The 24,719-nt window shown below is 36.0% G+C and overlaps 1 protein-coding gene across 1 annotated transcript in view; it reads left to right on the top strand.

Annotated features, from left to right (window-relative positions):
- STT3B (STT3 oligosaccharyltransferase complex catalytic subunit B) overlaps nucleotides 1-24,719 on the top strand; it is a 52,661-nt gene that overhangs the window by 14,541 nt on the left and 13,401 nt on the right. The window contains exons 2-8 of the mRNA XM_080387326.1: nucleotides 7,487-7,595; nucleotides 9,368-9,655; nucleotides 11,384-11,449; nucleotides 14,910-15,009; nucleotides 19,566-19,664; nucleotides 21,311-21,457; nucleotides 24,176-24,224. Of these exons, the coding sequence (XP_080243452.1) occupies nucleotides 7,487-7,595; nucleotides 9,368-9,655; nucleotides 11,384-11,449; nucleotides 14,910-15,009; nucleotides 19,566-19,664; nucleotides 21,311-21,457; nucleotides 24,176-24,224 (858 nt within the window). The remainder of the gene's footprint in view (nucleotides 1-7,486; nucleotides 7,596-9,367; nucleotides 9,656-11,383; nucleotides 11,450-14,909; nucleotides 15,010-19,565; nucleotides 19,665-21,310; nucleotides 21,458-24,175; nucleotides 24,225-24,719) is intronic.

Raw genomic sequence — 24,719 nt, 5'->3', positions numbered from 1 at the left:
GACGCCAGTTATAGTGTAGTATCTGCAGTGAAGTGCATGTCCAGTAGAGAGGAAAGTCGGCATTCAATTTTTCCCTGTAGGAATTTCAAATTATTCTTTTTGTATCTTATCAATGAAACCTCTTGGGAATTTTGTCTGTCCAAAGGAAAAAAAATAAATCATCGCTTTCTTCTTAGGTGTAAAATACTGTTAAATGTTATGAATGGCAGACTTCACTGGCAAAGTATGTCTTTTAGTATTGATAAAACAGGCACTTTTCTTAATAATTTGCCTTGAGGCATGGAATAGTTCAAAAGCAAGACAGAAAAAAGTGATGAAAAAGCCTAATAGGCATTAGACAAAGTTTCTGAAACTGTAGGCAGATACATGCCCACTGCAGTGATGATGGGAAGCATATCATGGCTTCAGATGTGGTGTATTGTATGAAAAGTATAAGCTGTGGTCATGGAATTCTTTAAAAAGCTTGCAGCTCTTGAGCAAAAATGTTGAAGATGCCCTGGGCTCTCTGAAGAAGTCAGAGCAACTGTATGCTCCCTTTAGAATTTCATATCATTAAGCCACTGGCAGCGTGCAGTTCCTGATTTTAGCACTTGCTAAGCGTGACATCTTACTGCAGACAGTGAAAATACCATGCCAAGTAGTGGCAGTAGGAATGCTGTAATCCTCCTTAAACACATTGGGGACATTCTGATATTCTTAATGGTTATTCTATAACTATTCTGGTATTTTTCAGGCTTTCCACTGAACATTAGTTGAATGTTAGACCTGAAAAAATAGGTTCCTTTCTGGTTGTGCTATGCAGCTTTTTTTTTCTGCCTGGGCTGTTCTTCCCCATCGGGAACTATTCTAATGGTATTACAAACAGTTTCATTGCTTGGCTGGATTCCAGGAACAGAAACTTCATCCTCCTTTGACTCAGAATTTCCATCTTCTGAAGTTAGGTGGCCACATCACCACAGAACTCCCTGACATTTTACTGCATCAGCATACTAACTATCCTTTGTATAACAAAGGACGCTTCGCCCCATTTTTCTGTGTGAGTGGGTTTGTTCAGAGTTAGGAAGTCTGAAATCAAAAGCAGGACCGTGACCAATTTTGAACCCGAGGAAACTCAGAATGGTAGTCCTGCTGCCAGTTTTCGTATCAAACACTAGACTTCTGGTTGACAGTCAACTTCCAGGATGTGTATGTCTCTTTTCAAACGGCCTTACTTGCAAGAAAACCCCTAAAGATCAGTTGGACCTCTGTAAACGTAGTGTGCTCTTGGGACCTTTCACCAAATACTTAATAGTAGTTGAGGTTTGTCTCACAATACAAAAAGTAATTACATATCCATATATTTTGAGATAAATTCATAAAGTCTAAACAAAAGTTCTATATTTGATGCCTTAAAATTGTCAGCATTAGGACAATATTAAACTCTACACCAGCGAAAGCTTGTTATTTTTTCTTTCTGGCAGACTTGACATAGTAATTGTCTTTCAGTCAGCTTTAAAAGATCTGTGCAAGCATGTTCCATGTCCCTTGTGAAAGAAAGAGTTAATATGTTCTTGACTCTTGGGTGTGTGTTGTCTAGTGAGGTGCAGAAGCTCCAGCTGAGTGTGCAAAGTGATAACATCTTCCACATAAAACTGTGGTAGGTACGCATCTAGAGAATACCAGAAAAAAGATTTGTGGACGCATAAGTACTTGATTATATATAAATGTTCTAACTGGGGACAATTCATGCAGTGTATCTTTGTGTTAGATTTAATATCTAATAAAACCATTCTGCTGACATCAGCCTAAGTTAAAAAGAAAGGAATGTGAGATTGTTCTGTGATAAAATTGCCTGGTTGCTCTTCAGTTTGCAGAGCTATGTCAGTTTTGGCTCAGGTAAACACAGGACCGCCCTCTGTTTCACTGGTTCTTACACATGTAGACCTCGGTGTGTATTTTCTCCATTCTTACTGTGAGTCTGTAACACCTTGGGTTTGAGTTGTGGCCAGTAGGAAAGGCTCTTTACCTGTTGTAAGTGCTTTTGCCTACAGGTATTGCTGGTACAAAATTCTTACCTTGGGTACTTGAAACTGACTTAAATGTCCGTACATGCTTCCCAAGGTTATAAACTCAACACAACCAAGCATTTTCATGATGAGAAATACTGTCATAGTGCATTGAATTCATTATGTGATTGATGGGGTAGTGTACTTCCATTTTAAAAACCATATGCAAAACTCATAGTGGTAATTGCTTATTCGTGGATACAGACTGCAGAATAAGGCTTCCAGGATATTGTGATTGAGTATAAAATGTTGACAAGCAGGTGTTTTTAAAATTTAATATGGAATACTGTATATATATATATGTTTCTTCATTTGAGTGGAAGTTACTGAACTTTCTCATTAGATTTTCCATAGTAGTGTTGCACTGAATAAATTATTCCTTTGGAGGCAAAGAATATGTCGGATATGGAGTCAATCTGCAACTATCTTGTTCAAGAATCTAGACTTGCCATCTCTAATTAGATGCTCTATAGCAGAATTGATTCTGTAATCTACATTTGCATTAAAAACTGACTCCTAGAATTGCTCGGGTAGCTTGAAATGTTCATAGTTGGTTTGTATCATGTCATTTTTCCGAGTTTGCAGATGTGAAAATTTTGTGCATCTGCAGCTGAAGATTTTAGAGCACAGAAGACTTTATAATTGCAGGCTTAGAAATCTTTCAACAGATTATGCTAGTAAGGAGATGACATAGTCTCAGATGGCTGTAAAATGCCAGATAAAAAGTCTAGATGATGGGGCAGTAGTAGCATGAAATTGATAGGGTTTAGACAGTCAGCATTCCCGCAAGAAGCAACACCAATCTTGCACTCTGTTATAATGGGAGGGTCAAATTAATTCTGTTGCCGTCAGTGTAATTTGCCGTAAATCTTAAGATGTGGATGGAGTAACTGCATTACTGTACATGTGCTCTTTTCTTGTATGTTCCTACTTTCTTCATAGGCTGAACTTTATTTGAATGTTCATCTTGAATAGTACTTTTGTCAAGGAAATACCAAATTTAGTAAACTTACTAATGTCAAAGCCAGAGATGTCTCCTTACAAGTGTAGCAACAATTGTTGCTGTGAAGTGCTGGAGGCTTCTATAGCTCCTGGATAGAGCAAGTTATTGGTGTGACTAGCATGAGCTAGTCATCTGACAGCATTACCTTGTGTCATCAGAAAAGCCGTTCATAGGGTGGCATAAAAATCAAACCCAAGCATGAGTGTAGTTAAGATTATGTATTAACAGTACGTAAAATATAACTGAAAACATTTCAGGCTTTATTTTTCAAGTTGTCTAGTTAAGCTTTCCAAAGTAATGTTGCTACTAAAAAAAATTATGCCTCTGCTCAGTTATTTTGCTATTGCTGCTTGTGCTGTTTTCTGTGCTGAAATTGAAAGTATCTCCAATAGTGCCACAAAATTAATGGTACCATGCATAGAGCACTTCCGTGATCAGTAGAGCATCCCCCAAAAGGTTCAAACTACAATACCAGCCTAGTTTTTGGTGGTTGTGAATTTGAATTCTGAAACATGCAAAGACTTAGGATTGTTTCATGGTTCCTTCAAAGTTTAGTTCAGAGGTGGAGACAGTTCAAACTACAAACCTGACAGAAAGAGGCAAGGAGAACAGCAGAGCATCAGTTTTCTTTGTAGAATGTCAGCTAAAATAAGAAAAGTCAACGCTTACTGGTGTTAGACAGTCAGGTCCTTAAGAGCTCATCTCTACTGAATGTATCAAGCATGTTATCTTCCTCACAACATTGACTGCAAACCTGAATATTCATCTCAGTCTTTCAAGCTAAGTTCTTAATTAGGCATGTGTTTCATGTGATTTTGTGCTTTATTCTTCTCAGGTCTGTCTCAAATTGACTTGCTTCAAAGCAGTGAGGGAGGATGAGCAACAATATTGGGAGAAGGGTGAATAGTTCCCATACCTCAAGATCAGATCAGTGTGAGGGTTGAGGGTGGGAGAAGAGGGCCTTTCCTTCAGTCTGGTCCTGTCACATAGTTCTGCATCCTATTTAGTCACTAACCAACAGCGTACTCCAGTTCCTGTGTCTCCTTGGCTAATATCTAGCCAGTAAGAAAGAGGGTGGGATAAAAATCCTAAATGTTACCTGTTCTTGCTGCTGCTGGAGAGTGAAGAACTGGGGAAGACAGTGATACCCAAGCCTGAAATGCAACTGCTTCTCAGCACCATCTGTGTTCTGGTCTGATGCCTCCCTCAGCTGCAATCCCTAAATCTCCAGGATGCCGGCAAAGGTGGCAGTTTTTCTCATATTTCCCAGGGCTGTTTTATACCCCTATTGATATTATACTTATTGATAGTTCTAGATACTGTGACAGTACTACTGTAGAAAGACAATACCCACTGTGATGGGTTTCAGACACGGTTTGCAAAGTACCAAGACCATAAGAAGGTTGTGTGACTGTGGTTTACAATACTCACCGTTCATTAGCACTATGTCCATTCTAGCCAAAAGGGAAACAATTTAGAAGACTCAGGCTTTTCCCTAAAGGAGTAAAGTGCTATGAAGTGGGTAAGGGGCATAAGAGCATAATACTGACATCATATGATTGCTAGACCATACTGTGTTGTCTGGTGCACTGCCCATTGCTGCCACTTTGTCAGTGCCTGACGCTGGCTTTGATATGCAGCATTACCCATCAAACTTCTCCTTATGTATGCATATGTTTATATTTGCATTTTAATTTATTTTTGTTTGCAGGTTACCTAGTGGGAGGTGAAGTGAGCACTTTTTTTTTTTTTTTTTTTTTTTAAAGTCAAAGTAGGTGCTGTAGTTAAGCACCTAAATTTTTTTATCACGTTTCTGTGTTCAGAAGGTTATTTCTCGTTCTCACCTATAGGTCTTCTCACAGTGAAAAATTCATGTACCTATAATATTGCTAATTATTTCTGCTGTAAATACATGTCCAGCTGTCTCTGCATGCTTTCATTTGTGGCAAAAGAATCAATCACTGTTTGAAAGAAGGGTTTCCTACTTTTGTATCTATCTGAAAGTATATTGGGAGGGAAGATTAAAATCATACCTCTTAAGTGGTAGAAGCAGAATGCTGTTATGTTGCATTTCAGTTTGGGGTGGTAATTCATTCTTGTTAAAGGCTTAATGGGATGCTGCCGAAGCACAACACAGTTGTTTGCATCCTTCTGAAGTCAGTTATGAAGCTTTACTAGTTTGAAACACGAGGAGAATGTCAATATGTGTTCTTGCTTATTTCATTTGTTTAACTAATCTTTTAATGCTCTGAAAGTAAATATTAGTCGTACTTTTGTAGCCTCTGTGAGTTTGAGTCATGATTTAAACACCTGAAAGTAATCCATGTTGGTAAATATCTTTCTTGTTTCCTTTTTAAAGTTCTAGGATAACAACATCGAGTGAGTTTTCAGTGTGTTTTAAGTTTGGTCCATAGCTGGCTGGATTGTATGTGTCCTGTGCAACATGGAACTCCTGCTTTGTCTCGTACCATACTGCAGACACTTGGCACTAAACAAATTAACAATAGACCTTGCTATACTAAGATAAGAGTCTAATTTTACAGGTACAGCATTTCATAAATCACATTACAGTTGACAGTTCAGAACTGGAGAATTAATTAATATTTAGAAATCTAGTCAAATGGGAATAGTTGCAAGCTTATTAGAAACAAATGTCACATTGCTGTTTGATATAAGGATTTCTAGGTCAGAATGACTGATGTTTGTGTGAATTTTCTTACATAAACATGACTAACTGCTTTTGAAAGTCCGCACTTTTATCAGTTAATGTAGCCTATATAACTGCTTATTTAACATGTAAGAGACTGTTCCTGGAAATACTGCTCTCAATTTTTTTATTTACTTATTTTTAATGTTACTTGACTGATGCTGTGATAATTCAGTCAGTGGAAGCATGCAAATTTTCTGACATCTGGACTTGAATTTAAATTGGTTTATTCTTTCACTGTGTAGATGAAAAAAACCTGCTCATGACCTCTGTGTGGTTGTACTGCAGATATTAGAGTTGTACTGATTAAACAAGTAGGAACCTGATGGGTCTTGCAGTCTTGAATGACATTAGCTTCGTTCTGTTGAAATGAATTAGTTCAAAGTGGACCCATGATATTTTGGGAATCCTAGGTATATGAAAGAATTTGATGTAGTTTTAAGATTTGTATTAGAAGTGGGGCATGTTACTGATACAAGTGGATGCTTTCATAAAACAGACAAAATGAAAAATACACATAAGCTTTTCCAGTGTTGAATACTAACTGTCTTTGGAAGTCTTTCGTGGCGATTTGCTCATCTAACCTGTTGTATTTATGGTATTCATTTAGTCATCTGAACTTCTACTTAACTAATGAATATAATCTTTAACTGATGAATTTCATGTGGTTATCTAAATTCCAATTAGAGTATCTATTAGGAAGGTTGGAGTTTGTGGATGTTGCTTGTTTCAGAAGTGGTGTTCAACCTGGCTTTTCTAAGCCTAAACTTTCTTTACAGAACTTTACAGCATCAGTACCTGTAGCCTTGTTAGTTTCTTCTGAATGATCATGAAAAAGTTGCAGTTTGAGGTAACGTGCCGCAGTTTTTCTCGCAGCAGTCTGATACCCAGTTTGAAGAATTAATGGACTTTGTAATAGTTGAAAGGTTTTTCTATCTGAAGTTTGAGAAGTTGGAAAAAATATGTGCCAAGAAAGTGTAAGATTAATGCCTTGATGGCAATTCCAGACTGAACTGAAGGTATGCATGGCAGGGCTTTTGTTCTACAAGGAATTTTCTGCAGCAGAGAGTGTACAAACTTTGAAGGTGAAACTGCATCTACATAGATTCTATGTTGTGTAGATTCCTATTGATTCAAAGAAGGGAATAAGTCAAGGCCATTGGTTTGATAGTGTGAACAATTACGCTGATTCCCTTTATTGCATGTTATTACATTACATCACCGCTCAATGTTACATGAAATGGAGCAGCAGCAGATGTATTGTGTAGTTATCCTCTCAGAATGGGAGTCTTGCATTGATTCTTCTGTGATCTTAATTCTGCGTAAGTGATATTCAAGATATGGTGAATAATTGGTTGATAAACTATATTTGAAAACTGACTTGAAAAAGGAATGCAGGAAATAACAGGAAATGTTCATCAGAGTGATAGGAAACTTTTTAATGTTTACGAACAAAAGAAAAACCCAACCCTGAAACTGTAACATTTCATCTGTGTGTATGCACTGGCTGTATAAATGAAGAAAATATAGTGGTTAGTAACTGAGAGCTTAGTAATTTACTTTAAAACTATAGATTTAGGGTGGACCATTGTACATACAAAATGAGATGCTGAAGTTTAATTACTTTCTAGGTCTTAGAAAACAGATGACTTAAGTTATGCCTAAAACTTAAGTTGCTTAATTTTTATGTCCCCACCCCCCTTCCCCTTCTTTTCCTTTATTTCTTTCTAGGTTTAACTATAGATCAACACATCATCTTGCATCCCATGGGTTTTATGAATTTTTAAATTGGTTTGATGAAAGAGCATGGTATCCACTGGGAAGAATAGTAGGTGGAACTGTAAGTATTGTAATAATAACTTAAAGATGACTTTGCAGTAAGGTTTTTTTTTTTGAACTTTCAATACAAATTTGACATTGATAAAAGAAGAATCTTAATAAAACATACTTTTAATTGTCAAATTGCTGCAGAGGGAATGAGAAAATTTTAAAATTTTTAGCTGCAGGAACTAAGTCAGCATGTTTTAGTCTTTATCCAACAGCATACTCTGAACAAGAAATACAGAACTGAGTTTTACTTACATGTAATGGTAATAAATAAATAAATAATAAATAATATTCTAATAGTAATAAATAAGGGTGTTATGACTCCTGTAATTCTGGTATGTGAAATGATTTTTTTAAAAAAAACAACCCAGTTACTTAAATTTCTAAAGGTAAAAGTTTTAATCCAGTGGTATATGTTGAGTGGACATCATGTGTGTAAGGAAAATATTGGGATTTCACTGGAAAAGACCTTATGGAATTAAATCAGTGGGGTAGCTGTATGAAGCATCAGGAGTAGGTAAAAGTGGTATTGATGCACATTACAAGACGGGAAAGGTATGAAACAACACTATTAAATCAGAACACAAATAACATTCACTAGTAGAATAGCTTTAGTAACAAGTAACGCAGCCATGAGTGTACTTAATGTGTGAAAGTGCATTAAAGATTACATACCATTTAAATTAATGATGTTTTTTGTAACAATTACAATACAATTTTTTTAATATCTTAGAGATACCTGAGACTTTTTTTGTATCATATATATGTATTATTTTCAGACCTGGTTTTATATGAAGTAAAACCCCTTAGGAGATAGAATCAAAATGTTGATTGCATATGTCATTTTGCAAGTCACATGCTATGGTATGCTTTAATAGTTCATCTTGAAAACCAGCTCTCAAGGATATATGCAGGGGAGGATTCTGTCATCTGTTAATTTAATTTAGTACAACACCTTTCTTAGCTTTTGAAAGAAACTAAGGCAGGTGAAGTGCATATTAACTTTTCTAGTACATATTGATTTTTCTAATGTTGACAAATGTGGGAGGGTAGAATTCCTATTAAGAATATTATTAAGTTCTCCAGTATTCTATAATGGGTTCAATAGATCAGTGTAAGTCTATGTTACCTTTCCTGGAGGACATCTTAATTCAGTTGTATAGGACTTCATTTTGATCCTTCATATCCAAAGATGCCTACAGGTATCTTGAAAATATATAACACTCAGCTGACTGACTGTCAGCTTTTCAGCTTAAAAATAAAACATCTTGTTGATGCACATTTTCTTTCTCAGTGGGTAACAAGAAGTGAAGAGTGGCATGATATATTTTGGAGGAAAATGGATAGGGCTGGGAAATGATGTTGGGTTTCTTCTTGTTGTCTTAAGGGTTTTGGTTTTGGGGTTTTTTTTTTTATTCTTAAAGCTGGTAACTGGCTTGAAATTTTCATGCAGACTTTAGCTTCTGCTTCTCATTGTATGATAAATGTCAGGCAAGATAGTGTATTATCTATATACTGCTTATTCATTTACAAAATGTATTCTATATAATTGTTAGCATTTGGATAGAATTTAAGGAACCTCTGGTATTGAGCGGTGTTGTCAAAACATGCTTAAAGTAGTATTAAAATAATTTCATTAGCTTTACTTGCTCACTCCTTACATCAGCTTAAGAAATGACTGTTTCATTGCAAATTACATGCAAATAAACCTACCGTGGTAATTTTCTGCAATAACCTAATGGTTTGGTGTGTTGATTTTTTTTTTTTTTTTTTGTCTTCTTTTAGGTATACCCAGGACTGATGGTGACAGCAGGCCTTATACATTGGATTTTAAATATGCTTAATGTGACAGTCCATATAAGAGACGTATGTGTGTTCCTAGCACCAGTTTTTAGCGGCCTTACAGCTATTTCTACTTTCCTGCTCACCAGAGAACTGTGGAACCAAGGAGCAGGGCTTTTAGCTGCTTGTTTTATTGCCATAGTTCCAGGTTACATATCCCGATCAGTAGCAGGATCATTTGACAATGAAGGCATAGCTATTTTTGCACTGCAGTTCACATACTATTTATGGGTAAGTAATTGCTAAGTCTTTTGCTTTGGAAAGGTTTTTTGGTTCCTCCTCCAACCAAATGACTGATTTTTCTTAGAATCCATTGAATTCTTATTTTCCTCCCTCTCATCCCTCTTCCCCTTGGCTCTTGATCAGGCAAGTACTGAGAAGTCACATGATATGAACCACTCCATAATCATGCTCTTTAGTTTGCTGTGTAAAAGTACTGTTCAACTGAAGTACGTGTGTCCTGTAGTAGTAGTAGTAATAATAATGATGATAAGTCTACAAAGCAAACAGAAGGGCTGTTTCTGTTTTCAGTTCGGAGGTAGTAGTATTATGCGAGCATCATACTTTAGCCTCCTTATTTAGCTGGTGGAAAGCAGTCGTTTCTGAACATAAGATGCTTTGAATTGTCTTATGGAGAAGCTTTTGACTATGAAGGGTCTAGGCTTTGACTTACACATCCAATTTAAATACCCAAAGCTGTTCAGAGCAAGATATATTAATATTACTTGCATGCTTAAAAAAAAAAAAAAGAAAAAAGTCTGATGTCTTTTAGTTAGCCTGCTTGCTAGTGCAGCTTGTCTGTCACTCTTTAATCCGTATATAGAATTGCATCTGTAATGCAGTTTTGCATGAAGGAGGTTAGGCAAGCTGGCGTTTTTCTGTTCTGTTGCATCTGTTTTGGAAATACCACAAACAGCATAACTATATTGTTAATTCAGGATAGACACTGGATGGTACTTGTGTGTTCCTTGAATGCATGTACTTTTAATTTGGAGTGTCTCCCATGTATGTACATGGTCATTACAGCTTTTCACATGATTTTGTCAAGAGTTCTGCTTTTCATAAGCAGATGCATACTTACAAGTTTTTTAGCTTTAGACTATTTCAAACTTGGGATGTTGTTGGTAGGAGTGTAATGGAAGGGAATTCAAGTTTTCCATGACTGAGTGACTGTTGTTACTTAAATGCAGGTTTTTTAAATCTGGACTTGGATTAAACGGCAGCTTTAAAGGTGTATTGTGTTTAAGAACAATAATAGAACTAACCTACACTCTTACTTTGTAACAACTGAGAAACAATAGCTGTTACGTGTTCTTACGGAACTCATGCTTAACTAAACCGCATATAGTGCGGTGATGTTTGCGTGAACTCTTCTAGAATTATGTGTGAATCAGATATAGATTTTAGAGAACTGTCTAGCTTTATTTAGTGTTGGGTTTTCATTCCTATTTTATCACACCACAATCATCACTATCAGTTTTGGACAAAATCATACCCTGGGGCCAGTTTATGGGTCCTGCTAAACCTTTAGTAGTATCTGGATGTTCTCATTAAACTTAAGTGAGTTTTTCAAATTACAGAATAGCTCTTTTATCTGTAATTGCAGAGTTGGGTCTGATGCCAACCAAAGTAAGTCATGGATAGTCTACACTTAGAATTATGAAGTTGTCTAATGTCTCAGAGAAGGTAGCACACAGGTGTTGCAACTACTTTTCTACCCTGGATCACGAAGCAGAGAGTTGTATTGCATCCTGCCTTTGCTTTAACTACAGATAGGTGTATAAGCTATTTTGTGTGTAAATGAATTGCACCTATGGTTTTGTTTTATGGACATCAGTTCAGAAGCATGCAAATATAACTTGGTATGCGCTGAAGAGTTCTCTTGACAGTTGTTTTGGAATGAAATTTTGGAATACTGTCCAGTGTTTGTCATTCATAAGTACTTGACTATTTTTAAAGGTGAAGTCTGTGAAAACTGGGTCGGTCTTTTGGACAATCTGCTGCTGTCTATCCTACTTCTACATGGTAAGCCTTTTATCTATATAATAGCTAAACTATTTGAGCAGGGCTTATACAATCCATATGTTGATGAAGAACAGAAGGAGATTTTAATCTTTGTTGGAGTTGTAATGTAAAATTGTTGCTTCATATTGTTATTAAAACTTAAATATATGAGTAAAAAGACATAATAAATATTTAAAAATGTAAACTATTTAATAAACATAATGAAAATGATTTTGGAAAAACTCTGAAGTATAATAACTTGTATGTACAAATTTTTCCCATGCTGTGAATAGGTACTCTGATTCAGTGGAATTTTTCTTTTGGTGCAGGTGAATTAAGGTGGAATTTGAATATTCATGTGCCTGTGCAGCATTATTACTAAAATGTAATAATAATATTTAAAATTTATGGACAAAGTTACACTAATGTAACTTTGAAAGCTATTTCTTTTTGTGCAATTATGCCATAAAGTAAAGCTTACCACCAGAAATGCTGAATTAATTCAATGTCAGATTAAAGGATCATAAAGTCGCTTTTCATTCTTGATCTATGAAAATGGAGGCTATTGCAGAGATGTTCCTAAGGGCTAACAGAGGGAAAACAGTGGTAAAATTGAGGTGATAAAACCAGTAGCAAAATGGAGGGAATTGGTTTCCCCCTTACTCTGTCTTCTGAAACCTTAGACTTGAAGAATTTTCCTGTATAAATCAGTCTTTTTCCCTAACGCATAAACTTGTGTGTGTGTGTGGCTATACGAAAAATAAATTAGCCTCAAAATAGCCAGTGGTGGGACAGTTAGGCTAATTGCTTGGTGTCGGTTGAGATTGAGGTCTCAATTCTTTTCTAGAGTCAGGTAACTAGGCTTGCAAGAAAAAGGAACTTATTTACTGTTTTGCATGTCTTAATTTAAAGTACAAGGTTAATTCAAAGATTATCTGGATGTTGCCTAGATTTCTGCTAGCTTTAATGTTCATTGGGTTTTCTCGGAGATTTTTGCTGTCAATACAGCAAATAACAGCCCTGTATATGTTGCCAAATAGGGTAGCTATCTTCTGTTAAGAGTACATTTATTTCCTCCCCTATTTCTCCTTCTTTTTACCAAGTCATTAAATAAACAGCCACTTCTTTATACGCAGCATTGCTGTTTATATAGCATTACAGTGAAGAGACCCTGTAGGTTTGGTAGACTTATGTGCAGTACAAAATTAGGCAAGTAAGTTTTCGAATTGTTGTATTTATATAGCACGGTCTTTTTTTATATTGTGCTAATTTATTGGCAAGATCCTCTAAAAGTGCTTTTCATAAATGTGTAGATAACAAATACAATACTTAGAATTTTACTGCTGAAAAATCACCCAATAAGTTCTTCCCATCTTAGTCTGATTAGTGTCTTGGTCTGTGGGATTGTATGAGGGTGAGGGGATGTGATCTAGAGTGTGCATGGTGACCGAACCTATAGAATCAATGTCATCATCGTGACAGTCAGTCCTTGTATGTAAAGCAATGGTTTTTTTCTTTTATTTTCCTTTCAAGTGCTGTTAGGTAGTGAAAAGTTAAGATTTGTCCATAGCATAGCCTCACTGATCAAATGATAGAATTTTATTGCTTGCAGAGTGTGTACCTACTTCATCCCTGGTGTTGGTTTTCCATATGTTGCATTTCCTTTTAGGAAAGAGTTTTGTTAAGATGCCCTTCTAGATGTTTTGTTTAGGTAAATTTTTAGGAGAAAGTATAATTGTAGTGTTTATTAGATAGTACTCATTTGTCCTTCTCTGATGCAATTAGTTGTTTTTCAGTGTGAGTTGAAAATTAAATCATGTAATTTTCAATAATAATCAAAATATTTAAAATTAAATAAATTTTGAGGTAGTAGGAGTCAGCCCTTTCATGGGCAGTTTGGAGGAACAGCTCCTTGAAAGAGGAATGGATATGGCATGGACTGGCAGAAATCTTTCTTGATAACCATATCTCTTAAAATATATACCTAACTTACTGTGATAATTAGACTCATTGCATTGCATAAGGAGAAGGGTTTTTTCCTTGCATTTGTATTTTTAGCATTTATTTGACTTCAACTTCTGCAAGTGCATCTTCAGTTTAGTACAATCTTCAGTGCTTAGTTTTGGTTTAGTATTTGGTAATTATACATGCAGGTCTCTGGTTCATACAAACTGTCTGATACCTGCTTCATTCAAACCTTTCCCTAAATATGACAGTATCTTAATTGCACATTTGTTCTCACTCTATTCTGCCTTCATATAATTTTCTCCCATTAAATAAACTTGTCTGTGTAAACCATGATACTTCATGCTAGTAATTCGGCAAGAGGATCATGATAATCTGAAATGAATGTCTAGAAAATTTACATTTCAGTTCTGCTTGTTTACATTGTCTGAATTGGTTACCTCAAATTTTGAAACGCTGGGTTTTCTAGCATTAGTATCAAAAAACAGTGGTACTTGGCCTTGTCCTTATTTTAGAATCTGTTCTATAGAACATAGTCATTCGGATTTCTTTTTGGATTCTAGGGCTTAAAAATATCTATGTGAATCTAAGCCCTAAAGTGCAATTAAAGTGAAAACCACATTAGCTACTGCATTCTAAAAATGAAGATCTAGGGTAGGCATGGTACGTATGGAAGAAGTCTAGACTTTAATTTGACAGGAGGACATGTGTTAAAATACAGATTGTCTGGTCAACATTAGTCCTTCTGAATATGTTGGAAATTTAGATAACACATTGTAATGATAGCTCATTAAATCTTTATCTAAACCAGCAATCAGTGATAGATTGATAACATTGTAGCGTTTCAATTCTAAGTACATCATACCAGTGCTTCTCAAGTGCTGCTGTTACTACAGGCTCACAGCATCCATGATATTGTTGTGTGCTATTCCAAGTGCTCAGCCCCGCTTCCCTGCGCATCCAACCCCTTACCTCTGTTTCTTTCCTTACGCTGCAGCCTGCATTGGCTGCTTTGCTCCAGGAGTTCTGCTCCCAGAGGTGTATCTTACTCCCTTCCTCCTCTCTGGTGAGAGAGACTGTTTCCTGTCCCCAGCAAAATGTGCAGTGTGGTGCCAAATTTGTATGTCAAAGGAGAATTTTTGGATCCTACATGGGACTCATGCTACAGCCTTCACCGTGGGGAAGAGCCCTCAGCATCACATTCTTGTTTGCCAATGTGACCAGACCGGTTCAGTAGGAGGAGGAGATACGGGAAGGATAGCCTTGAAAATCCACCAGCCCATTTCAAAAGTCTTTGATACGTGGGTGGGTGGGTGGTTTTGGTTTGGTTTTGTTTTTTTTTTTTAAATAATAAATACTGAGAAAGATCCTGGTGGTATTACTGGTAGTTCTGACTCCTTGTCTAGATGGGGTTTGTGTTTTCTTGTTAGACCATCAGGATGTATAAAGCCAGCATTGGCTTTCCTAAGATTTTGCAGATATTTTCAGATCTATTTTCCTATTCCATTTCTCATAGGTCTCTGCATGGGGTGGTTATGTTTTCATCATCAACCTTATTCCACTGCATGTGTTTGTCCTGTTGCTGATGCAGAGATACAGCAGGAGGGTCTACATTGGTAAGTTTTGTTCATTGAACAGTCATTCTCAAATGTTTAATCATGAGATTTGAAATTAATTATACCAATGTGTATTGTATCAAGTGGGAATTATGTAATTGCACATCAGGCTGCATTTTATTAATTTGATTACTGATTATAGTCAGTTATTCTCTATAACATGGAAAAAAGGTGTTAAAACACACTTGCTTCCAACATTTCATATACGTAGCTGCTAATTAATTTTATCCTTTCAAGTGGCCTGAAAAAAAATAATTACATGGCTTGATATTTGTAGAATCCTTTTAACATACTTATATATATATAGTGTGTCTGTAGTAATGTTTCATATTTTTGTCTTTTCCTAGTATGTTAAATAATTGCTCTTGAGAATGTTATGCAGCAGAAATTATGCAAGCATATAGTAGATCATGATGGATGTGAGAAAAGACATAGGGAATTTTAAGCAGCTTTGTATGTTTTACGTAACCTAGACTAAAAAGTAGCGTAAGAGTCTGTCCACTCCACGTGAATCCTTCAGATTTTATTGGGTTAATGGGTCAGCCTTCCTTCCAGTTTCAGAAATCTGTGAATAGTGATCTTAGGAGACTTACTTTTTAATTGATTTGCCTGACATATAAATACCCTGTAAACCACTCTTACAGAGACTTTACCAGTTAAATCAGTCGGCCATGGTGTGGGTGTGTGAATGAAATACATAGTAAGCAGTCTGGGTATTCAGTGGTTTATACATTAGGGAGTCAAAAATGTTCTAGCTAATGTGAAATCTTTACAGTGGTTTGAGAACATGGTATGATTTGAAGTGTAATATCACAGGATATTTCATATTTGTAAATACATTTTCATTACCCATTTTAATATTGTTTTATCTTTGTGGTTTTAATTAATGCTTTTTGTTTTAGTGCTTGCTAGAGAGATTACTATATTTACATATATATTTGAACCTTTATATACTACAGTAATTGCTCAATTTTAATCAAGTTCGGTTTTGTATTTTTGTTACCAAAACTATAAATATTGGTGCCATGCTTCTTTGTTATTCTGGTTATGTAAATCAGAAATGGAAATATATTTTTTTAAAAAAAACCCTCCAACTCATCTTTAATTTTTAATGGTAGTATTACTTAACTTCTTCAGTAACTGCATAATTTAAGGGAAAAGTAATTTATCTTGGTTTGCTTTTAAAACTTTTATTGAATATTTTCATTTTTCAATTTCTATGAGTTAGGCAAGATAAAATTAATTCTACTAATTATAAAATCCTGAAGCAATGTGGTAACCAGAAACAATAAAAAGTACTCTTGCTTTTTCAGCTTTCAGTGAACTAGTCTTTGAACTCATCTGGGGAAAATAGTACTGCAGGTTCATATGAATTAAAGGTTTTGGCAGACATTTGTTTTGCAAATGGCTACAGTGTTTTGAGGTGTTACTGCCCTTCAGCTCTGAGGGAGATGTACTTCAGCAGAGCTGTCAGAATGAAAATGTGATTGCTGCTCTGCTGTTTCATTGCAACCGCTGGCTTAATTTAAGCTTTCGTGGGAAGCCTTACACGCAGAGAAGTCTGTATGTCTCACATTAGTATGTGATTTCTAGGTTTGTTTAACAGGATGGTTTTGTGAAACAGGTAAGAATGTTCAAGCACTTCCGAGAGGAAATTCAAGTGTGCTTCAAGTCCAAACTGTTCAGACAGGGAAAAGAGTTTACAAAAGCTCATTGAAATAGGGAGAATAAAGATACTTCGGGAGCGTCTATGATACGCAATTGCTAGTGTGTCTGCAGCAGTCTCATAATTCTCAAAAAACTACCAATGTGCAGCTAAAATTTTTGTCAGCTGACAGTAGCTAGTATAATCTGCATCCGTTTTACTATTACTGAGAATTTGGTGGGGTTTAATTTCTAGATCAGTTGCTTAATTTTATTTTAAACTAGCATGAGCCTAACTGTTGTAACAGATGAATGTTTAGTCTAACATAATAACAAAAATATAGAGAACAATATTTGGCAGCACCAGGTTCTTAAAAATAGTGATGATTTCCTGGTATATATTTCATATGGGTGTTCATACACCAAAGAGGTTAATGGGACATGATCTGATATGCCTGGCAGTGTAATTCAGAATAATTTAATGAGTACAAATTTCCCAGAATGTGAACTTTTTTGCCAATTTTTAAATATTTTATGACTTGCAGGCAGATGAATTGGTCAGCCAGATAGCTTCTGACCCACTTGGCATCAATGGTGATCATTCTACCAACATTTGAAAACTTAAGCTGTATTTTTTTTTTTTCCTTTTATTCTTCCCCCCCCCCCCCCCTTTTTTTTTGGGGAGGGGGGGAGAGGCTTGACAGTGATCAGTATCTTCCATTCAGATCTGACTAGCTTAATAATTAAGAGCAAGTGCTTACAATTCCAGTGTATTAGCAGCACTTGTATAGGTAAATAATCTCTTTATTCAGATATAGGAACAATTGATTATATTTTCTATTTTTGTACTTGTAGATTCTCTTATGGTTTATAAAATGTTTAAAAAATAAATGGGTTTACATTTGGAAAGGTACCAATATAGATTTAAATTATGTTTGCACACTTAAGAGGCTTGGTAATTTGCACTTCATTTTGATTTTTTTTTCCTGTACAATTTTTTAAATTTCTGTGTGTTTTTCAGAATTGTTAATAACAAGACACTTAAGGATCTTCCAGAATTTAAAACTTAATCCTTGTTCTGTGTCTTGGATTTTGTCAATTAAATAGTGAGCATGCATATATTTATATCAAGTACTTCAGTATTCTGCAATTCAGATGCTGGGTGTTTATGTCTGGTGATTGTAATCCATTAGTTAAAAGTATGTGGTCAACTATTTGCTCATACTCTCTGGAGAAGTTTTTCAGTAGGTTCTTCCTGTGTTTGTGCAGTTTACAGCAACTAACATTGTTTATTTATCCACAGTAGGGCAGAATATTTTTGTTCTTGACTTAGTCAAAGTTTGCAGGAATCAAAATTAATTTATTGTTTTTGCAAAGACTGTGAAAACGGTAGATTGTAAAGGAACATGGAAAGTTTGTGATGATACATCACCTTGATGTATCTAAGCTCCTAGAAAAATTGTGTTGCTGTGTAAATTGCCAGTTTTTTTTCAATAACAGACAGACGTATGTGATAGCTGTTGGAAAGAAGTGGGAGTAAGGGATGGGGGGGGAAGTAGGGATAGGAAGTATTAACAGTTGCAGGGCTGGGCTTCAGATTGGTGATTTGCAATGTTCTTAACAAATGTGAAAGGTAGTGATTTATGCCAATCATTGCATTTCCACAGGATGGCAGTGTTGTAACACTTTCATGGTACAGTGAATGATTTATGTTGTAGTGACTTCTGTAAAAATTGAGCTTCCTATAGCAACGTGTATTTCAGTGACACAGGAGGGCATAGATCAGTAGCTAAGCTAACTAGTGCAATACAGATGCATGAAAGAATACACCAGAGAAGACAGCAAGTGGTTGGAAGTATCATCGTAGTCACTTTGGTGAATTTTGGAAAGCATACAGTACCCTGGGAGCATAACCCCCCAGTGAGATCACACAGGTGCTATGGAAACAATACCGCTGGTAAATTATGCGCTCCCCAAACCCATCCCCGTGGAGGTTAACAAAGGATTGTTTGAGGGATCTCTTCATAAGATTGAGGCCATAAGAAAGACAGTGGTTTATGACTTGTAGGAGTGTTAAAAAACCTGGGAGGTGGATTATTGCTGCTTGCCACTGAAGGAACAAAGCTTTATTTGGACTTTAAGTTGGCCGGTTACTTCAAATGTATTTAGACTCATGGCTGTTCAGAGTTGGCATTTCTGTCTTCTCCTCCCCTCTCTTCTTTACCCTAGAACGCTGAGGACCAAAACCCCGTCAAAGTAAAGTATGTCAATCTTAGGGCATACATCATAATAATGCATGTTACTAATATTAATTACATTCTTGGCCTCTACTTTCTGGAGGGTTGTGAGTCCTCATGGTTGATATAGATCCATTAATACATATGCTTAATATTATTTTTTAATTCTATTGCTTTTCAGTTTCTTGGTATGCCTTTTGTGTTAAAAGAACAAGCGTACTTCTTTCCCTTTTCTACATAAGTAGTGGACTCTTAAATGTTTTGCTTCTTGGAGGTCTGGTCCCTTTAATTTCTCCTCATATGGAAAGAAATACAGTCTCCTCATTTTCTCACTTGTTATCTGAGAGCTCTTACCCCATCCGTGACCCATAAAAATAAGATGGAAAGAGAAAACTGTTTCCAAGAAAGAACATCTTGAGTAAGATGGCTTGTTTCCCTAGGAGGAGAAAAAACAGTGCAATTAGGAACAACAGTATTTGCTACTTCCTTGAAAATTGGATGCAGTAGGCAGGTTTCTCCTAGTCGAAGGAGGGAAAAGTAATTAGGATCACTGAAATATTTACTAAAGTTTTGGGGAGGATGGGCTCTACTATGGAACCAGTGCTTTTTGAAATGTGTATATTAATTTTCTTCCTGCTTTTCTCTTCTCCCCTCTCCTCACTCTTGTTTTCCTAGCATATAGCACTTTCTACATTGTGGGGTTAATATTATCGATGCAAATACCTTTTGTGGGATTTCAGCCAATTAGAACAAGTGAACACATGGCAGCTGCAGGTAAGAAAATTGTCTGCTTCCAAACAGCCTGCTTAGCAGGAGAAAACCTCAGGCTTGCAGCTTTGTTTCCTTGTATTAGAAACAGCACATACTAACAAACCAAATGGTTAAAGAAAAAGAGGTACAATTTAGTGTCTCTAGGGAAGTTTTCTTTCCAATTGATACGTTATCTTTCTTTGTGTGAGCTAATGGAGGTAAAATGCCTCCGTAACACTGGATCAGTTACACGTTCTGACAAGCACTTATTTTGCACATTGATACTCTACTGTTCTGCAATATAATTTTGCCTTCAAGCATTGTAATGTTGAAACATTCCTTATTGGTAAATGCAGTTTTTACTGAGCCATTTGGTTTTGGAGTTGATGGTCTTCTGTAATTTTTCAGAGTAGGTTAAATACAAATGACTTAAATTACTGATTAGGAGGCTGATTCTTAAGTAACTGATTTCAGTCTTGTTTGATTCTTTTTATGTCTTTAAAGTAAGTTGATTTTCTTCAATAGTTGTTAACAGTCAGACATCCTGATTTTTTGATAGCAATAAACTCTACTAAGACAGATAGGTTTATGTTTAACTATGCACACTGTTTGTGTGATATAGTTTAGTTTGTTACATTCCTCAGGTTTTTTATGATGTGTAGTCACTTATCAAAATGTATTTGGGACAGCAATTGGAATATCATTAAAATTTACCAGAAAAAAACCTTTTTTTTTTTTTTTTAAATGGAGATTCCCCCCCCCCCCCCCCCAGCGATCTGAATAGAATGAAAAGAGTAAAGATTATCAAACCATACTTTGTGTCTGAAGAATTTTACATTTATTTAGTGAATAGAGTTTGTGTCTTTCTCTGGGAGTTCAGAACTAGTGAATTTGAACACTGCACCTCAAATTTATTGTTAAATTGAAGAAAGACCATACACTTGAGTTCTGTTTTCTGCTTCTGCCAGCTACCAGTGAATTTTCAGTTTAGAATGGACTAATCATTGGATTGAATGATCTTATTATATATATATTGAAACGATTAACAACAGAAAAATTGTGTCAGAGTTCTGGTTTAACATTAAACTCTGAAGAGCCTTTTTGAGGGTGTGGTGTGAATTCTGGTGTTTCGACACTAGCTTTATGTAATTCAGTTGTTGATATCACAGACAAACACCGCAAACTTGTTTGTTTTGTTTTTTTCTTTCATTAAATCCTCCTGTTTTGTTCAGTAGCTTAATTTCCATGTATTTCTAAATTAGCCTTGTCTGTGTGTTGCCTGGGGTCTATGTCTTAACTTTTCACCAGGTCTAGGTATATTAACTTGTGATTTTGTCATAATCAATGCAATCTAGTTTTCAGGTTATTCTCTCCCTTACCCCAATGTAATTTGGGAGCAAAGAGGTGGTGAGTATTGAGGCTCTTGATGTAATAAGACAGGAATGTTTTGGAGAATATTTTCTCTCATTGCAAGTTTCTGTCATTGCAAGACAGTATCATCCCTAATAAGTTTTAAAGGTTATTTGTCAGAAACTGATTTTATACTAGTTTTGAGATGTAATGGTGTAGCTTACATTTATTTTTCTAATTCAAATGTAGCCAAAGAATACCAACTTTAACAGCTGTTACTGCTTTTGAGCACTTAAACAAAAGCTTTCCTTTTTCTTTAGGTGTGTTTGCACTGCTGCAGGCATATGCATTTTTGCAGTATCTGAGAGACAGATTAACAAAGCAAGAATTTCAGACTTTGTTCTTCTTGGGTGTCTCACTAGCTGCTGGTATTGTATTCCTGAGTGTCATCTATTTGACGTACACAGGTAAATAAATGTGAAACTAGTTTACTGTTGGGGCAGGTAAACCAGGTGATCAGCATTTGGTTTAGTCTAAAGGAGTTGCTGGCAATACCACAGCTTACCAGTGCCCATGTTAGGCTGTATTTCTGTGTCTTGGAATTCACTGTGTTTTCTGGGCTGCAAAAAACCCCCAACTTTGTAGCATCCTTTCAGGTTTATCCATGATCCAGATAATGATATAAGAGGTTGGGGTAGATGAGGAACATAACTATAGCCAAAGCGTATTATGAAGATATGTATAGCTAATCTATTCTGAATAGTGTTGATAGGTCATGGTCAGATTGCTCACTTTCTGAAATAACTTGAATCTGATTTCTGCATGACTGGAATTACTCTCCAAGTTTTACTTTATTTCAGTGGTTCAGCCTCCAGCCTTCAAGGCAGTTCTACTCAGTGTCTTAGGAACAAGCTTGTCTTTTGCTTGGTTGCCATCCCCAGATGCCTCACTGCCATCTTCCGATTCCGTGCTATACTTCCTTGGTGTTCTAATACCATACTTTGTTTTGTTCCCTTGATGAAGAAAAAGCAATCTTACTTTCCTAGCTAAATATAAGTTGCCCATGAAAACATTTACTTCTGCATGGGTTAAATTGCATGATCTTAATGTTATGCCTAAATACAGTTCTGTTTTGTCATAGTTTTGTTTTGGAATAAAAGCCACTTTTGTGAGACATAACTTGTCTGTTTTAACTGACTTCTTTCTTGTACTTGCTCTTTAGCAATGTTTCTAGCGTAATTTTTTTTTATCAGTTGTTTAACATTTTGAACTGTTTAATAGCAGTTGTTTGTGGTTTTTGTTTGTTTTTTTTTTTTAAATTATGATACCATTATTCCAAAATAATACTTACCATCTCTATTTGTTTGAAAGTCTTAAACTTACTGGTTTATTACTTGCTTTTCAGTACGTATGAGCAAATCCTACTAATACTTAGCAAAAATGTTCAGACTGGCCTATCAAAACAAAATTCAGCTTCTAAACTTAGTGTGCAGCAAAACATGTCTTCTGTTGCAGTTCGTAGGAAGTGCTGATTTCAGCTTCTGCAATTCACTGATCAGTATCACCGCTTCACTGGATGGAACAAATCTCCATCCCTCAGCTTCTGCTATGCTGTGTGATCGGAGCTCCTGACCATCTCACGCCACTCTGATCCCTCCCTATTTTCTTAATAATCCTCTTGCAGAAGGGTGCCCACATCTGAACCCTGTATCCCAGGTGCAGCACTTGGAAGAAAGGGGTTTGAGGTTCTGGATTGAAATCCTGCCTGTGCTGTAAGGCATGTCGGCCACTCTTCAGTTAGCATAGTTCACTATTTTGGCCTCTGGGTTATTTTTACTTTTTATTAGCCACCAGCTGGACCCCAGACCACTGACTACTACTTTGAGCTTGTCAGGACAGCCCATTTTCAAGCCACCGAATGGTCTGCTTGTCCAGCCCATTCTTCTTCAGCTTATAAATATGACAAATGAGGAATATGGTTCAAAAAGTATTTAATAATGTATTTCAGGACTTTGCGATCCAGGATCTTTTCAGGGACTCGGGTTACTCACCTGTAGTTTCCTGCATATTCATTCCTTCTTGCCCTTCCTATAGCATTGGCCATTTTCCAGGCACCAGGAGTCTCCCTTATCACCCTGATGAAGGTGATGGGTGGTTATCATTTTGGCCAACTCTTTCAGCCCCCTCAGGTGAATGCCATCTAATCTGGTGGTCTGGATACATCCAGAGAAGACCATAACTGGTAGTCCCCCATCTGCTGGTAGCTCCTTATTGTGCATGCAGTGGTTTGGGAGCAAGCTGAAGACTGAAGGGCAAAATATGTCTTGCTGTAGAACATTAACCACAGTATTTAAATGTCCAAACTAGATACTAAACTAAAACCTTCAGTGAGATTGTGCTAATTTTAAATATCAGATAGAGGGAAGTGGGCCATGTGTCATGGCACAAATACTTGGGTAAAAAATAAAAGGATTTACCTTTCTCTTGTTTCAGCTTCTCTGTATCTATCTTCAGAGGGAGCTGAAACAGTTGTAAGGGAAGTGGAAATAAAATTTAAGAAGAGTCTTACTAATAACTTTCAATAATAACTTCTGCATTTCATCTGATTAAGATATTGTTTCATTTAATCTTATGGTATTCAAATACCTGAAGGCTTTTTTCAAAAAAAAAATGAATATGTAAAGCTTATGAGCATGTCTAGTAGCAGCTTTTCTATTTTATGCCACATGTAGATCCATAAGCAGAGAAACAATAGGAAACTGGTGTTTCATTGAGTATTAATGTTTTGGCTATAGATAGTTCCCAGTTTCCTGCTCAGGCATTTCAGAAAAATACTTTTTTTATCAATTATGTTTTCTTTTTCTTAAACTACTTTACAGAGTATATGTTGCTATCTGTCATATTCTTTGAGAAATATTTTATTTGTTATTGCATTGCTTTGACTTTTGGATGTGTAAGTGTCTTGATACTCAGTGACTACAATGTGATCCTGTAAAAGTATGTTCTTCTAAAACTAGCTTCATGGTTGGTAGATTTTATAGCCTGAATAATGCAGTAGGTCTGGTTCACATACATTACAAGTTCAATGAAATTTCTTTGGTTTTGTGCTATAATTTGGGGGAGTATAAAAATTATTTCATTTAAATACCTAGGCAGCAAAAGGGGTTTTTTCTTCCCTTTTTCAGGTTATATCGCTCCTTGGAGTGGCAGATTTTATTCATTGTGGGACACTGGGTAAGTAAGGATAAAGGATATAAGGATTTGGATATCAATAGTGTTCTACTGAAAACTAATAATCTTTTGCTTTCCTCATCCTCAAATCCATTTAGAATTTCAGTCAAGGAGAATATAGTGGGCTTTAATCAGTTATCTAAAGAGAGCATTTGTAGTAACTGTTTCATGATCTTTGCAACCATTTCACTAATTTGTCTGTTAAATGTCTTGCTTCTTTGGAAGTCTTTGAATATGTAATTGTATGTTTTCCTATATGAAATTGTACTGTTTCTGAGCATAAAATAACCAAAAGCTGTAGCAACACTTGAGGACACATTTCAAAATTACTAGGAGCCTTAAGCTTCAGACTATTTTCATTACACAACATCACAAAGATGTTGCACGTATGATCCTGCATGTTGCCTGTTTATGATGTTCATACATCTGTTTTGTGTATACAGATGTCTACTCTGAACAATTCTGGTTTGTTCATGTGTGTTTTCACGGGTAAAAAAC

This window comes from Falco punctatus (assembly GCF_963210335.1).
Source record: "Falco punctatus genome assembly, chromosome: 4".
In the NCBI taxonomy this organism is placed as follows: Eukaryota; Metazoa; Chordata; class Aves; order Falconiformes; family Falconidae; genus Falco; species Falco punctatus.
Note: the sequence above shows the minus strand (reverse complement) of the source record. Positions and strands in the feature narration are given on the sequence as shown.